The 17,022-nt window shown below is 33.8% G+C and overlaps 3 protein-coding genes across 3 annotated transcripts; 2 read left to right on the forward strand and 1 right to left on the reverse strand.

Moving 5' to 3' along the window:
• Window positions 1–431: 431 nt before the first annotated feature.
• On the forward strand, window positions 432–2,736 carry LOC144835038 (uncharacterized). Its single transcript, XM_078690049.1, has 5 exons — window positions 432–517; window positions 856–987; window positions 1,217–1,334; window positions 2,378–2,492; window positions 2,593–2,736. The coding sequence occupies exons 1-5, from the start codon at window positions 442–444 to the stop codon at window positions 2,725–2,727; spliced, it is 576 nt and encodes a 191-aa protein (XP_078546175.1). The 5' UTR covers window positions 432–441; the 3' UTR covers window positions 2,728–2,736.
• An 80-nt stretch (window positions 2,737–2,816) lies between these two features.
• On the forward strand, window positions 2,817–7,456 carry LOC144835037 (protein GUCD1-like). The gene is made up of 9 exons (XM_078690048.1): window positions 2,817–2,897; window positions 3,628–3,709; window positions 3,901–3,972; window positions 4,230–4,329; window positions 4,565–4,659; window positions 4,771–4,861; window positions 4,977–5,043; window positions 6,836–6,907; window positions 7,039–7,456. The coding sequence occupies exons 1-9, from the start codon at window positions 2,858–2,860 to the stop codon at window positions 7,134–7,136; spliced, it is 717 nt and encodes a 238-aa protein (XP_078546174.1). The 5' UTR covers window positions 2,817–2,857; the 3' UTR covers window positions 7,137–7,456.
• Window positions 7,457–7,494: 38 nt separating this feature from the next.
• Window positions 7,495–17,001, reverse strand: LOC144835036 (centromere/kinetochore protein zw10 homolog). Its single transcript, XM_078690046.1, has 19 exons — window positions 16,908–17,001; window positions 16,190–16,386; window positions 15,475–15,582; window positions 15,081–15,161; window positions 14,664–14,729; window positions 14,462–14,561; window positions 13,985–14,142; window positions 13,280–13,451; window positions 13,114–13,193; window positions 12,943–13,006; window positions 12,428–12,501; window positions 12,081–12,203; window positions 10,176–10,321; window positions 9,779–10,046; window positions 9,402–9,506; window positions 8,563–8,694; window positions 8,192–8,284; window positions 7,932–8,036; window positions 7,495–7,635 (listed from the first exon to the last, which is right to left on the reverse strand). The coding sequence occupies exons 1-19, from the start codon at window positions 16,942–16,944 to the stop codon at window positions 7,528–7,530; spliced, it is 2,217 nt and encodes a 738-aa protein (XP_078546172.1). The 5' UTR covers window positions 16,945–17,001; the 3' UTR covers window positions 7,495–7,527.
• Between the last annotated feature and the right edge of the window lie 21 nt (window positions 17,002–17,022).

Raw genomic sequence — 17,022 nt, forward strand, 5'->3', positions numbered from 1 at the left:
TTCAGGTAAACATTCTTTAAAGCTGTCTTTTCGGCAAAAATAAAGACATTTTTTAACAGTAAATGTTGTTCTAATAATAAATAATAATAATTAATATACACGGTACAGTATTTTTTTTTAAATAAGTATGAAACGCCATGTGTTCTATTCCATCGTCGGGGTTCGGAAATAACATTTTGTGTTCTACTAACGCAAAAAAATAGCTAAAACTAAAAAGTAAGAAATTCATTTTTATTAAAAACAACGTCCTATTAATTAGCACGTGGCCATGGGGTGACCTAAACCACCACCAGACCACTGCGTAGTCGCGCTGCTATCCTATTGACTTACGCGTATCTCTACGCGAATGCGCAGTAAGTTTCTCATGACAACAACTCGTATCGGATCGCATCGGATGTGTTAATAGTGGTGCCGGGTGGTTGTGTGTGGAGATCGTGCAGGATGGGAATTTCGATAAGTTTTCCTGTTGCTCCTAAAGAAATATATTTTACATCTCCAGCAGCTTTCATGCCAACAGGCAAGTAGGTCTAGAACCTAGTGATTAAATAAACTGGGAATAATGATGCGACCGACGGAATAGATAATACAATGGGCCGGGGGGAGTGGGAGCGGTATTATTCGTGTCACGTTCCAACCACGATTGATGTACGTGTGTGTGTGTGGTGTACCAGTCGGCCTGGCCCACGCGTGCACTAGCCTAGAGCCATCACAATCACACACTACGGAGAACTGAGTTGCATATAGCACTACCGTAATTATTAGGTATTCTATACTAGGCCTACTCCTCTAGGATTTTAATACAGGCCTGGGCATAATTTTAGTAATATTAGTCCTACTTTCTAAATATTAAAATAGGTCAGAAAAGAGAATTTGCTGTTGATGAAAGTACTTTGGAAAAAACACGATTTGAGAACATAACAGAAAAACACTTTAAGAATATTATTGAAAACCGACAAGAAGCCATGGAGGCAAAGGCTAAATTTGAAGGCAAGAGAAGATTATAAATATTAGATAACTTTTTGAACTTAAAATAATTAATATAAAAATTAAATTATAGGGCCTAGGCCTAGTATCATATTTCAAGTGAATGCGACCTATATAGAATAAACCGTACCCGATCGTATTAAAACAAGTCCTTGCTTAAAGTTAGCAAAACCTAAACATTGTTCGTAAATACCGTGCGCAGTTTAATAATTCTGTCTTCTATTTAATATAGATATACATGCGTTGGCTAATAAATACACACAATGGACTGAAGCAGACATATTTGACTTTAGGCTACTCTTTCAAGAATTTGATATAAATCATGACAGACTAATCGATTTTGAAGAGTTGTAAGTGGATAGGGACGACAGACACAGAAAATGAACAAGGACTATTACATTATGCAATATCATTGTACATTTTCGTGTTTGTATGGTCAGCTGATAAGCTCTCCAAGTCTTATTGGTATTTGTATATATTATTGCTTTTATTTCAACCGAAATCGCATCAATCGTCGTCGGGGAGATCGTGTTTTTTCGGTTGTTGCTCCGCGTCTTTGGTATACTGTTCCTGAACGGATTAGGTATCTCCATTAATTCTTTAAAAAAAACATTAAAATCATACTTCTTTTCCGAGGCACAGTATGTGATCGCACTTTCAGTGGATATGTGCGCTATATAAATTACTATTTATTAGTATTGTTATGTTTATCAATTACTTCATGTAGGAGGCCATTGTGTCCATTATTAGCCGGCCCTAACCCCGAGCTGACTCTTCTTTTAATGGATAAATAAAAGAAATCGGATACTAACTCAGCACAGTATGTGATCGCACTTTCAGTGGATATGTATTGTGCGCTATATAAATTACTATTTATTAGTATTGTTATGTTTATCAATTACTTCATGTAGGCCATTGTGTCCATTATTAGCCGGCCCTAACCCCGAGCTGACTCTTCTTTTCATGTGAAAAGAAAATTAAATAATGGTGGTCGGGAAAGAATTCGGAATTCGAAATTCAAGAAGTAGTAATAATTAAGATTTCAAGAAATGGCCACATTCAAGAAATGGTCATCATGACTAAAATAATAGACTCGGGCTGGTTTTAAAAACGTAAAAGATTAACCAATATAGTGTAACGAATGCCACTTGTGTCCATGGTTTTTTTTAATTTTTAGCGTATCACAACCGCATCGCGTAGTTGCGCATGATTCATAACAGTAGGTTTCTCTTTTTGTTAGAGTGACAGCGCTGCAAGATCTTGGTGATACGTCATCGTTAGAGACTAAAAGGGTTAAGTTAAGACTTGTGTCCATGGTTTAGCGTATCACAACCGCATCGCGTAGTTGCGCATGATTCATAACAATGTAATAGTAGGTTTCTCTGTTTGTTAGAGTGACAGCGCTGCAAGATCTTGGTGATACGTCATCGTTAGAGACCAAAAGGGCGTACTTTAATGAAATAGATATTGATGGATCTAATAGTGTTGATTTTGAAGAATTTATTGAGGTAAATAAAATCACAAGAAATGTCACTGTTGGTGCTTTTAATAATGATCAAACACTTTTATAATTATACGTGAATTTAATTTATGAAATTTTGTTTTTAGCTTATAAATGCAGTATCAAGTGAATCGGCATCAGAACACACAGCACTGGGAAACGTATGTCAAAAGGGCAACGAAATAATGTATATTATCAGAGGATTGGACGTATTTCAACAAATGGATAGTGGACTCTTTTGAGACAACAATTAAATTTAATTACTTTATACTGTATAACGTCAAAATTAATAAATAATTGGTATGTAAACACATTGGGGACAATTTATAGTGATATTGCGGCAACCTATCGAGTAATACGCTAGTAAACAAAATGGCAAACGGAAGTTCAATTAAAAGTGAGAAAACAGAAGGTAAACGGTGTATACAGTATTTTATTTATTGGACTAGAATATAAAGTAAAGTAGTCACTGTTCACTATCATTTCAGGTAGATTTTTATCGATTTGGATTGACTAGAGTGTCGCAGATAGTTGTTTGTTTATTTTTTATTTTTTTGATATATCTGTCGCGATAAAAATCAATCTGATAGAATTATTGTATGGAACGCCGCTAGCTAAAGAACGTACTTGCGAGAGAGATAAATTAAAATATTATAGAGGGCGCTATCTAACCACGTACAATATCGAATAGGTTTTCGGAAAGCCATTCAGGTTGTGGAGCTGAAGCTCTGGTTTCGAATCCCATCAAAATATTTTTTTTAATAGTCGACAGAGATTATTTAGAAGGTTAAGTATAATTATCTTTATCAGCTATTTAGGAAGTAGCATTATTCCTGCCTCTCTTCTTTCATACAAAATGTTGCTACTGCTCTCATTAGTAACATTGTTCTGGGAAGTAAAATTCATACATTTGAAAATAATCGTTGGGAGGTTGCAAATTTACAATACGATATTTCAGTTTAATTTTAAAAGGTCAGATTTTTTTTAAATTTACAATTTGATCCCAAGTAGGTCAACAAATTAGGCAGTGAAATGCATTGACATCAAAACCCAAAATGAATGGATACCACCAAATGCCATTGGTACAGACCCTGTTGTACACTGACCCACGTATTGTATAGTATGTGCATTCTGTTCTTTAGATTGTATATGCCATCATGTACCACTCGTTTTACAAGAGAAAGATTGGGATTGTGGAATTGCATGTAGTAAAATGGTCTTACAGTAAGTACATTCATACATTACAGTAAGTCTTACAGTAAGTACATTCATACATTACAGTAAGTCTTACAGTAAGTACATTCATACATAAAATATGACACTATTAATGTCGTCAATGATGGAAACATTTAATAATTAGCTACTAAAACTTACAAAATTAAAGGAGTTAAAAGTTGCTTATATATTATTTTTAGATATCTGAATTCAGGTAGTTTTGAAGAGGACAAGTTTACATCTGTCTGTAAGCAACTTGGCTTTGACACCAGGTTGGATGATTTTTAATTATTTCACATTTCTATGCTGTTTACAGCAAGTAATAAACCATACAGTTAACAAGTTATAAATGATTTTAAAATGATGATGTGGTTGATACTACCACACCAACCATACAGTTAACAAGTTGTAAAATGATGACATAGTTGATACTACCACACCAACTAACGTAACTAACGTTATGTAAATGGGATTGTTTCAAGTGGCAATGACAATAATCTATAGAATTAAAAAAATATGTTTTTCTTAGTGTATGGACTATAGACATTGCCAGTATTTTCAATGAATATAACATTGAGCATCTGCTGTGCACACAAACACTGGGTGTTGATCATACCTATGAAACACAGGCAAGTATAAAGTAATAATAGCATGATTACACAACTATTCATTTAGTACAATACAAAACTACTATTCAGTGAATATTTATGGTGTATTACCCATGTGTGAGGGCCTTAATAGTGGGGTCCTTCTCATTAAAAAGAGGAATTTTCTCCTTAAAAAAAACCTATTCTCATTTTTAGTTTACCTTTAAAATATATTAGGTAGTAAATTATTGACTTTAAAATCGATCCCTTTATACAGGCTTTCTACCAAAACAAATCATTCACATATGAAGAAAAGCGAATAAACACTTTATTTAAAGAGGCAGCCAGTCTCGGAATGCGTCTAGAGAAGAAGTAAGAGGGTCATTGTTATTTGTTACAATTTGATAAATTATCATTCTAGCTATACACATTGAAGACCAAATTTGATTGAAATATCTAAAATGTTTGAAATGTTACTTCTAGATCTGTTGATATTGGGGAAATTATAAAACATCTCAAAACTGGTAATGTCATCATAATTTTAGTTGATTCCAGTATTTTGGAACATCATGATGTAAGTATTTAAAACCAGAACCAATCAATCAATCTGTAAGGCAGAATATATACTAAACCACACCCTGGTCCCAACAAGTTGTCAATTATTAGGTGTTTCTTTTTTACTTGTTTAGTCGGAGTTAACCACAAATTCTACTAATGAGATAATAAGAAATGAAGGAGCTCAAAATCAGTATCAAGGTAGGAATTAAAAAGATAACAAAAAATGTCTTGCCGCTTATAATATGAAATGATTGTAACAAGACTAAATTAAACTAGACATGAAACTCGTCACTTTGACGAGTTAGTTATCCGCACCACAACAAACGCCACGTGCACGTCATACGTTGGAATATTGCACACAGATAAAGATTATGGCATTATGACAAGAACTGAAGAATATGACATGCTGTTAGTGCTGAATTTTGTGTCATATAGTATATACATGCAAACAGTATAAGCTGTATACATATTACATACAGTGTACGAATAGGTGAAATTACGGGACCCGCCATTTATTCCAATTTTTAACATGGCGACGGTATCAAAATGAAACACTTAGATAGCAATTTCAGAAGGAAATTATCTCAGGAACAACATATTAACGTGTAGAAGAAATTTGAATACGTAAAATATAGATGCGCACCCTTTTAAATGTGATGAACTATTACGCAAAATATGAAAATACGACTTTTTTTATTCAACTGGCCATATGATGACGTCACAACATCCGATTGGCAAAATGTTTACATGAATTCGTATCTACAATCCAATAGCTTCCAGAAAACGTTTTAATCGTGATTATCACATTTTATTCTTACGAGCTATTACAGATTAAAATTTACTGTAAAGATGAAATTAATGACCCACGTAATTAAAATTTTTAGGCATGATGACGTCATAAAAATTAAAATATTTTTATCTCATGCTAAAGAAAGTTGATTGACCTACACAATATATAAATGTAGGAGAAAAAGGAATACAGATAAGCGCGATGCGCTCCATTGAATGTGATGAGCAATAACGAAAGAGACAAAAATCCTATATTTTACATTCGTGTGGCCATACGATGACGTCACAATGTTTTTTTAGCCTTATTGATGCATGATCCGATATCTACAACTCATCAACTTCTAGATTTTGTAATAAAAATAAACGGTTAACGGTTTACTTTAGAAACTATGACTGTTTAAAAAAAGACATAATTTTGACGATTTTTTAAGCTTTTTCATAAAAAACGCGCACGAATTGTCTAATTCAACGTGTTCGTATGGCGTTATTTAAACTGGAAAAGGTCTAAATTTTTTTCAAAATCACTGGGAAAGGCTTGAAAAATATAATTCAAGAGAAAAAAATATGTTTTTAACGCTATGTGCGCACCGCGCGCATAAAAAATTGCGCGCCCGTGGGAATTTTTGACATGCTCAAAATGACAAGAAACGCGTAAAAAGATTGATTATAAATTAATTTTGCGCATTTTGAAATTTTAAATGCGCGTGCGCGCGTAACTTCTTGTCAAACATGCCATTTTTAATCCGTAGAAAGTTTGCCCCTGATATGACTTAAATTTTGTCAAAGTGTCAATACTAAATGACTTTTGGTTTTTAATCTATGATCAATCATTGAAATTCATAAAATTGCGCATAAGTCACGTTGCGCAACTATGACGTCATTCAAAAATAGGAGGTGCACAACTTCACGTAAATGCCCATATGTTGTCAAAGTTATGAAATGTTATGTTTACACATTTTAGAGGAACACGACTCACAAAAAGGAAGGAAGGAAAGAAGAATAATACAGAAAAAAAATATTGATCTCATACAATTACAAGGAGTTATCCGCTTGGTATACCAAGCGGATAACTAATAAAACTACTGTATGCAAGTAGATAGGAAAAGCATCGATAAAGTAGCAACCATGGGGGATACAATGAAGTGAAAGTGAATAACCACATTCCTTTTCACTATATGATTCAGCATCTTTTGTTATACAGGACATTTCATAGTTGTTTGTGGTTATAATCTGGACAATGAATTCATTACATACAGAGACCCAGGATTTGAGGGTAAAGTACCTACAATTTATGATTTGAGTACTAGTACTGTATTTGGTTTATTTCTATTATGGTAGTAGTTATATATCTTATCAATATAAATGTTGATTTGTGTTCTTAACTTTGTTTTGTTACACTCACAGGCATTTTTCAGAGTAAATTTGACAATTTTGATGAAGCACGAAAGGCATATGGGACTGATGAGGACATTCTATTTATATACACTGAAACAAGAACGTGAATGTTTTGTTCAAGAATCTAATTTAAAGATGGGATCAGCAACATCTAGATTCAATACTGACTTTCTGATCAGATTTCACAGAAAATTTAAGTCACCTTTATTTAATATTTCTTTTAATATGCAAATGATTTATAACATTTTACAAACCATTTTTACAAATAACAATTGTTAAACCCATAAATACAATAAAATTTACCAAAATGCTCAAATGAAATGCACCTGCACTTGTATTGGTAGTGCACAGGCATACATTTTGCCATGCTTGCATTATTGACAATGAATGGAAGGTTTTACTTGCAATAAATATTAGTACAAATGAATAGTATTGATAAAGTCTTATATTAGTTATGCATTGACTCTCCTATCTAAATCAGTTAGTGCTATAGTATTCTCAAAGTCTTATCTTAGTTAATGCATTAGCTCTTCTATCCGTATTCTTGAATAGTGCTCTTATTAAGCTTTTTACTTCATTTGGTTGGAACACCACTGCTAATGGACCCTGTAAAAACAAATAACAACAATTTGATTATGAACAACAATGTTAAAATCCAAATTGTTTCAAAGTGGTCATGTTGTAAGTGCAAACCAAGAATGTTTAAGATGAAATTAAAATCCCAACTGGATACTATGCAACCTTCTCTACAGCCAGGTACCTGGTGCTTTTCCTCTCTTTTTCCCATGATGATCCAGTACTTCAGGGTAATCACTCACAACTGGATGATTGTGTACACTGGACCTTAAATAGCCAGAGAGTCCAGAGACTATTGATATGTATATGAATATTATATGTATTACCTTTCCATCCACCCATCGGTCAACTATTCCCTGAAGACTTGCCTCCAAGATAAACATGAGTTCTTCAAATGTGGCCCAATGAGGTACAACTGTTGCTACCAAGACCTTAAATTAATAGAAACAGATTTGTAATTGTGTGGGTCACATTTCTTAATTTAAATTCAAAATAGCTAAATAATGTACATCACACAATACTAGACTGAAAAAAGTAAAGGACAATAATTGATTGAGCTTTTTCAAATTATACATTTTATTATTACCTGGTTGTTCTTGGATTGTAATGTTTCTGGCGTTCCTTCTATTAGCATTGTCATCAAGGCATGCAGTTGGTTTGCATCATTGGTTGATATATCCTGCCAATGTAAACGTTATTTTAATTCAAATTGTTTCTTTTCTAGTACTACATGCTTATTTGATATAAAGGTTACGATACACCACGTATAAGAAAACTTTATATCAACAGTTTGTACAGCAAACTTTATATCAACATTTCGCCATGCAAACCTTCAAACAATATATATTACATGCTTATTACTATAAATTCCTAAACTAGAGTTACATTCCTGCACAAGCCAGTAGCCAGGATTTGTCCACACTACAATGACACATACTATAACATTTGCATACTAACCTCTAAGCTTACTAGCTTGTCAATGACGTGTTGAAACACTGTATTAACGAGTGTTCCCATCGCCTTAGTGAACACACTGGGTGGTAAAACATCTGACCACACAGCATGCAAATGAGTTAATTGATGTAACACCTGAAAATACCAATTGTATGTACTGTATAGTTCACATTTTAATGAATGAAATATTTGGGTAGAAGGTACCATTGACCTATATACACCTCCAAACCCCCTGCTATGATACTGTGCCTGCGTTTAGCTGTAATTTTTACTGTTACTTCGCCTTTATGTTTACAACAGAAACAGCGTGTTTATCGTAGTTTATTGACATCCGCCCTCAACTTGATGAAAAGTTCTAACAATTCGAAAGGTCTTCATGAACCAGACGCCTTGTATCAATTCCGTGTTGTGTGAATAAACATGATCCCCATTGTTTTCCTGGTTTTTAAAGACCAGCGATGTATTGTCGCGAATTAAAAAAAAACCTCCAGTATCCTACACGCGCGAATTACCCTACGCGCCCTGTGTAGGCCTACATGTTTATCACGCTGTTAGCGTACATCGTTATCACAGTCGCTGAAAATGTGACTTTCCGGGCTGAAAACCAATTCTAAACGTGAGAATCCTCTGTTTATATAGATTGGGCACTAAGGTGTGTTAACAAAAAATGAAGGGGGGGGGGGGCGTTTATTAGGGGCAGGGCGTTTATTAGGAACAATACGGTACTCTGGTTTACCTATTCAAAATATGTGGGTAGAAGGTACCACTGACCTATATACTCTGGTTTACTTGTTTAAAATATTTGAGTAGAAGGTACCACTGACCTATATACTCTGGTTTACCTGTTTAAATGCCCTTTCAGCTGTCTTATAATTTTCTCCACTAGATACTTGATTCATGTAACCAGCACCACTCAGATATTCAATTAATTGGTTTCTTTGAGTACGCTGTAGACAAAAAAAAATGTAAAATACAAAATACATTAATCTTTTTTACCCGTTCCCTGAAAAAATAATTGAAGGAAAAGTCACATAATAATAATTTATTTTGACCAAAAATTAGATTTTAAAAATCATATCCTGATAAAACCATAATTAAAGAAAAAAAATGAAAGTCCATTGACTGGAAGTCAACATTTGTTAGCATTTCTACCAATTTCTGCTTTCTCAAACAAAATAATAAAAATAAAAAAACTTAAAAAAGGAGAAAAAATACAGACCATTTGTTCCATAAAGCAATCTGTAGCAAGATGTCTGAATTGTGGGATTTCATCAACAAAAGTGGCTGACCCCTGACACAGTGGAGGAGGAAGTTGACTCCGGTACTGGTGACCTAGTGTTAACAAGTGATGAGCTATGTACATACAGTTGTTGTGATGAAGAGCTGAGAGCTGTGGAAACTTGGCTAAACTGTCTTTATGGTAGGTTGGGATGACGGCACAGTAAAGATCAAACATGCTGCGAGTTGTTTGGAAAAGCTGAATTGCACTGATTACATAAAGATAAAGAACGTGAAAAATATATTCCACTGATATACATAAGTGGATAACATACATGAAAGTTGTCATTGGGACGGACAGGATTAACATGAAAACAGGTTGAGTGACAAAAACATACCATTGTTGGGAGCTTTTGGTTGCCTCCAATAATGTGTCATAAGCTAAGTTCACAATTTGTTGTGTTGTTATGGAGATCTTGCATCGTGGGAATTTAAACGTCCCACTAGATACATAATTGGTCCTTTTCTCATCTCCATTGACCACCTGAAATAAGTAATGTTACATTAAAGTGATAAAAACATGATGCTATGACAGTAAACAATAATTATAGTTATTTATTTGATGTTGCCTTACCTTTTCTTTCTCTGTTTCTTGTTTCTTTTCCAGATCATCATCATCATCATTAAGTCCGACTACAACAGTATTATGTAGATCCTGTTTCATATCATCATCATCATTAAATCCGACTACAACTGTATTATGTAGATCCTGTTTCATTAGATTTAGATTTATTTGATGTTGCCTTACCTTTTCTTTCTCTGTTTCTTGTTTCTTTTCCAGATCATCATCATCATCATCATCATTAAATCCGACTACAACAGTATTATGTAGATCCTGTTTCATTAGATTTAGATTTATTTGATGTTGCCTTACCTTTTCTTTCTGTTTCTTGTTTCTTTTCCAGATCATCATCTTTAAGTCCGACTACAACAGTATTATGTAGATCCTGTTTCATATCATCATCATCATTAAATCCGACTACAACTGTATTATGTAGATCCTGTTTCATTACATTTAGATTTATTTGATGTTGCCTTACCTTTTCTTTCTCTGTTTCTTGTTTCTTTTCAAGATCATCATCATCATCATTAAGTCCGACTACAACAGTATTATGTAGATCCTGTTTCATTAGATTTAGATTTATTTGATGTTGCCTTACCTTTTCTTTCTCTGTTTCTTGTTTCTTTTCCAGATCATCATCATCATCATTAAGTCCGACTACAACAGTATTATGTAGATCCTGTTTCATTAGATTTAGATTTATTTGATGTTGCCTTACCTTTTCTTTCTCTGTTTCTTGTTTCTTTTCCAGATCATCATCATCATCATCATCATCATTAAATCCGACTACAACAGTATTATGTAGATCCTGTTTCATTAGATTTAGATTTATTTGATGTTGCCTTACCTTTTCTTTCTGTTTCTTGTTTCTTTTCCAGATCATCATCATCATCATCATCATCATTAAATCCGACAACAACAGTATTATGTAGATCCTGTTTCATTAGATTTAGATTTATTTGATGTTGCCTTACCTTTTCTTTCTGTTTCTTGTTTCTTTTCCAGATCATCATCTTTAAGTCCGACTACAACAGTATTATGTAGATCCTGTTTCATATCATCATCATCATTAAGTCCGACTACAACAGTATTATGTAGATCCTGTTTCATTAGATTTAGATTTATTTGATGTTGCCTTACCTTTTCTTTCTCTGTTTCTTGTTTCTTTTCCAGATCATCATCATCATCATCATCATCATTAAATCCGACAACAACAGTATTATGTAGATCCTGTTTCATTAGATTTAGATTTATTTGATGTTGCCTTACCTTTTCTTTCTGTTTCTTGTTTCTTTTCCAGATCATCATCTTTAAGTCCGACTACAACAGTATTATGTAGATCCTGTTTCATATCATCATCATCATTAAATCCGACTACAACAGTATTATGTAGATCCTGTTTCATTACATTTAGATTTATTTGATGTTGCCTTACCTTTTCTTTCTCTGTTTCTTGTTTCTTTTCCAGATCATCATCATCATTAAATCCGACTACAACAGTATTATGTAGATCCTGTTTCATTAGATTTAGATTTATTTGATGTTGCCTTACCTTTTCTTTCTCTGTTTCTTGTTTCTTTTCCAGATCATCATCATCATCATTAAGTCCGACTACAACAGTATTATGTAGATCCTGTTTCATTAGATTTATTAGATTTAGATTTATTTGATGTTGCCTTACCTTTTTTTTCTCTGTTTCTTGTTTCTTTTCCAGATCATCATCATCATCATTAAATCCGACTACAACAGTATTATGTAGATCCTGTTTCATTAGATTCCTTGCTTCAACAATGATATCCCGACACTAATTCATATGAAAATATTGAGAATTAAGTAAATATCACTTTTCTGTTGAGTAAAATACTGAATGGAATTTTGGTTTCTCATATGTAAAATATATGTAAAAGAGTGAAGTGTGGGTGGGGTGTGGCAGGGTGTGGGTGGGGTGGGCCAGGGTGAGGAGGAACCTCTTCTACAAAGAGGTTTCCAGTGAAAATGAATGTACTATTATTAGTATGTACTACTCACTTTTTTGTTGGCAAAATGAATATTTACATCTTTAGCATACGATAATAAGGATGATGCACCAGCAGAGATGAATCCTAAATATAATCATAAATAAATTCTTAGTTTTGGGTTTTGAGGAGGACAAGTTAGGAGTAATTAATCTTAATCCATATAATAATAGTTCATTCTTATATAGCGCATATAAGCAAGCTCTCAATGCGCTGAACATTATTACCCCAGTCATTTCCTGATCAAACACCTATGGAAACATACTTCCATATATGCAGCTAGTAATCAGCGCAAAGTTGTGTCTTGATCTAACCGGGTACCCATTTATACACCTGGGTGGATACAAGCAATGCGGCGAGAGTTGGATTCGAACCTCGGTCTAACGATCAGTAGTCGAACGTCCAACACACAGCGCCACACGCCCTTAATGTGATGGTGTATTCATCAAAAATCAGTCCATCTATTTGCACCTGGGTGAAAAGATTCTAGCTGTGATGTCTCAAAGATCAAGTGTATATCTTACTTACCAAGTGTTTCTAATGATTTCTCAAAATCTTCTGTTGCTTTAATCACAGAGTTGTATCCAGTCAGCTGACAAGATAAACATTTTCTATTTTAGTATTAATTCCACAATAAACAAAGCATTTTGTGGATGACCCAAAACTAGTGTATGCTAATCACAACAAAATGAATTTTACCTGTGAATTTGTTGTTGGAATAGATTTCACAAGACATTTATTTATCAATAAATCTGACAAGTCTTTCCATATAGCCATACCTACAAGTCAATTGATAGATGAATGTAAACAGAAGAATACATTTAATAACGAATACTTTGTTTTGTTTACAGCATGTATTCCTTACCTAATATACACATAAGAGACTTTTGTTGTCCCTCTTCTTCTCCAAACATTACTTTAATTTCTAACAAAGCACTTTCCAGACCTTTAAGCACATTTAAAATGTCTTGGTAGACTTTCTGTGGTTGTACATAGGCATCAAATGAATTGACTTTCTTAAAAACTATTGTAGTAATCTGAAAAGAAGTATAAGTGAATGATTTATGAAGCAACTATTATCTGGATAGTTTGGTTTCTAGCAGAGCACATGATACTTAAACATTAACACAGGGTACTTAAATAACACAGGGTGTGGCCCACAAGCATGATTATCGTATCTGGAAGAGCACAGAACTGCTGATAAGAAGTAGTGGTTCGGATGATTGACAAAAACCAAATTGCATTTAGTACCCTACTGTATATTGGCTAGCAAGAATCATATAACATTCTATAATACACTAGTCTTTGACTTTCCAGCAATGGCACACTGTACAAGTGGGTTTGTAATGACTGGTGTGAACACATTTTTCAATAGTTAAACAATACACTTACCTTTAACTTTACAGCGATGGCACACTGTACAAATGGGTTTGTAATGACTGGTGTGAACACATGTTTTAATAGTGAAACAATACACTTACCTTTGACTTTCCAGCAATGGCACACTGTACAGATGGGTTTGTAATGACTGGTGTGAACACATGTTTTAATAGTTAAACAATACACTTACCTTTGACTTTCCAGCAATGGCACACTGTACAGATGGGTTTGTAATGACTGGTGTGAACACATGTTTTAATAGATCCTTTCCAAATGATTGTATTTTACGGTTCAGAATGCCAACTTTATGCATTGAAATTATCATGTTGTTTACATGGTCATCATGGGCTTTAAATTAAACAAAAGAATAATACTAAATAAACAATGTAATAAATATAATGTAATAAATAAAAATTGTAAAACTATCATTAATGATGTTGAAATACTACTGACTATCATTAATGATGTTGAAATACTACTGACTATCATTAATGATGTTGAAATACTACTGACTATCATTAATGATGTTGAAATACTACTGACTATCATTAATGATGTTGAAATACTACTGACTCTGCTGAAGGATCAAACTGCTGTGTCTTTCTAGATTTCCTGGAAACGCTGTACTGCCAATATTGCAATTGAAAATAAAGCATTAAACACCTACCTATATGAAGCTCCATTTGAGGTGCTTTCCATGTTATAATTTGTTTCCACATTTCTTCAAGAGAGTACAGAAGAGTTTCTTGATGAACTGTTAGTTCAGTCTGTAAAGAAACTACTCATTTTATATTGTGTACCAGAGTATTCTAACACAATGAGCTAGGTAGTTATTTATTGATTTGGATAATAAACACAGTATACATTACCCTGATTGCTGCCACAATTTCAAACTCACACTGGTGCACACCTATTAGCCTGTACAATTCACCTTTCTGAAAGATATCATTTCAGGTCATCTCATCAATATTACATATCTAAAATACTTGATATATGACATTTTGATTTAGTTTATTACTGTACTTAATTTCTTTTGATTTTATTTTAATGTTAACCGGACCCTCTCCTGCACTGGAGTCTAGAAGTATTTCTTGGGGTTTTTTATCTATTATTTCAACTCTCTGTATATATTTTGTAAATGTTGTTTTGTTATGTGGTCGAACCTCTGCTTCTCTTTACCAAAAGTGTGAACCAATTATTATTACTACTACTACTCTGTACAGCTGGCACATTCTATACATTTTTTCAGTAAGGTATAATGTTGTAGTGACCTGTGTATTACTTACAAGTCTTTCCAAACTATCAGCTGCAGTTATGTAATCTTGAGAAGATAAAGAATGTTTAAACGATTGCAACCCTTCATGTATCTAGAAAATAACATTAAGTGACAAATTTAAATTTACAATAAACTTCGTTTGATTATTTAAATGTTGGGTGTGGAGTGGAAACAAAAGGCATTTGAGAGAGAAGCCAAAAAACAGGATTTCTGACAATAATGTACAGCTCCAAGCAAAGACTTGAAACAAATATTTGACAGAATCAATCAAAAAATATTAATTATTTTATGATTTGACAATTTTGTAAAATTAGACAGGAGTCTAAACTTTGGCAAAATTCATCCTCTTTACAATTTGCCTTTTTTTCATGTCATCTTATAATTGTTATTGAATACGTCCTTACCTGGCATAGTGTATACAGAACTTGTATTTTTGCTTTGGTTTTTGAATGGCTGGCAGTTATATCTTGTAAATCACTTGTTGACATGTCCAGATCCACCTTGATCTCATTCTGATAAAAAGATTAAAATAAGCATTACAAAAAAAGGAAATGTTCTCCCCTAGCATATAATTCATTGACATTATCACTGACCTGGATTTGGGTTCTCCCCTAGCTTATAATTCATTGATTGTATTATTACTGACCTGGATTTGGGTTCTCTCCTAGCATATAATCCATTGACTGTATCATCACTGACCTGGATTTGGGTTCTTAGCATATAATTCATTGACTGTATCATCACTGACCTGGATTTGAGTTCTCCCCTAGCATATAATTCATTGACTGTATCATCACTGACCTGGATTTGGGTTCTCCCCTAGCATATAATTCATTGATTGTATCATCACTGACCTGGATTTGGGTTCTCCCCTAGCATATAATTCATTTATTGTATCATCACTGACCTGGATTTGGGTTCTCCCCTAGCATATAATTCATTGATTGTATCATCACTGACCTGGATTTGGGTTCTCCCCTAGCATATAATTCATTGATTGTATCATCACTGACCTGGATTTGGGTTATCTCCTAGCATATAATTCATTGATTGTATCATCACTGACCTGGATTTGGGTTATCTCCTAGCATATAATTCATTGACTGTATTATCACTGACCTGGATTTGATCATTTAAATTGTTGAGTTCATTTGACATTTCATCAACCCTACTTTCCAATTCTACCGTCTTGTCAAGACTTGGCTGAAATTCCATGTACTTCTTTTTGACAGTATCATAAACTTCTGCCTTAATTTCATCCACACTGCCAGACAGCTTGCGAAGTCGTGTGCCCAAATCATCTTTCTCCAATGAACCTATTTTTTAAAAAATAATTTGACTCATTGTTGTACAGTTCATACTAGGCTAGTGACAGTGTAATGCTTTATTTTTACGATTTAAAATTTTAATAAGACCCCAACCTGGTGTTAATTCAGACCCTGTCAATGTATTGTTAGTAATAGTTGTAAACTGATAACAGGGAGTTACAAAACTGTAGTTAACAACGCCATTGATATCCATGGTTATAATAATAACAGTCAAGATATTGTTGGTGACAGTGCATACTAATTTTGACGAGAGTGGCGTGTCATATATTTGGACGGCCCCATAAAAACGAGTAGGCCTCCTGACATGAGACGCAGCGACAAATCTCGTCAGCTCGCTTAGCCTACAAACAAGACTAGCCTTCTAATCTAGGCCTAGCCTAGCTAGGTTCGATTCTCAACAAGAAGCGGTGGACGGGGCTGTCTGCAATAGATAATCGAGCCTAATTCTCATAAATTACTAAAATAACCACTTTTCTACTTATTTTCACATGCCATATTCCAGATTTTACCTGAATGTGCCAATACTTCTGTTACAAGTGAAGCCATACTCTTCTCAGAAAAGTCAACCGCCAATATTAAACAGTCATATGTATGGAGCGCCGTATTAACCCAAACATGTGGTAT

This window comes from Antedon bifida, chromosome 2 (assembly GCF_963402885.1).
Source record: "Antedon bifida chromosome 2, ecAntBifi1.1, whole genome shotgun sequence".
Taxonomy (NCBI): Eukaryota; Metazoa; Echinodermata; class Crinoidea; order Comatulida; family Antedonidae; genus Antedon; species Antedon bifida.

Excerpts from the sequence above, each read along its gene's own strand:
- LOC144835038 (XM_078690049.1), top strand. The coding sequence starts at position 442 with ATGGGAATTTCGATAAGTTTTCCTGTTGCTCCTAAAGAAATATATTTT. Across the intron at positions 1,335-2,377 it reads CTAATCGATTTTGAAGAGTT|AGTGACAGCGCTGCAAGATC; the intron begins GTAAGTGGATAG and ends TCTGTTTGTTAG. Across the intron at positions 2,493-2,592 it reads ATTTTGAAGAATTTATTGAG|CTTATAAATGCAGTATCAAG; the intron begins GTAAATAAAATC and ends TTTTGTTTTTAG.
- LOC144835037 (XM_078690048.1), top strand. The coding sequence starts at position 2,858 with ATGGCAAACGGAAGTTCAATTAAAAGTGAGAAAACAGAAG. Across the intron at positions 4,330-4,564 it reads ATCATACCTATGAAACACAG|GCTTTCTACCAAAACAAATC; the intron begins GCAAGTATAAAG and ends CCCTTTATACAG. Across the intron at positions 6,908-7,038 it reads CAGAGACCCAGGATTTGAGG|GCATTTTTCAGAGTAAATTT; the intron begins GTAAAGTACCTA and ends TTACACTCACAG.
- LOC144835036 (XM_078690046.1), bottom strand. The coding sequence starts at position 16,944 with ATGGCTTCACTTGTAACAGAAGTATTGGCACATTCAG. Across the intron at positions 10,047-10,175 it reads ACCAAAAGCTCCCAACAATG|TGCAATTCAGCTTTTCCAAA; the intron begins GTATGTTTTTGT and ends TTATGTAATCAG. Across the intron at positions 8,695-9,401 it reads CTGAAAGGGCATTTAAACAG|GTGTTACATCAATTAACTCA; the intron begins GTAAACCAGAGT and ends TGGTATTTTCAG.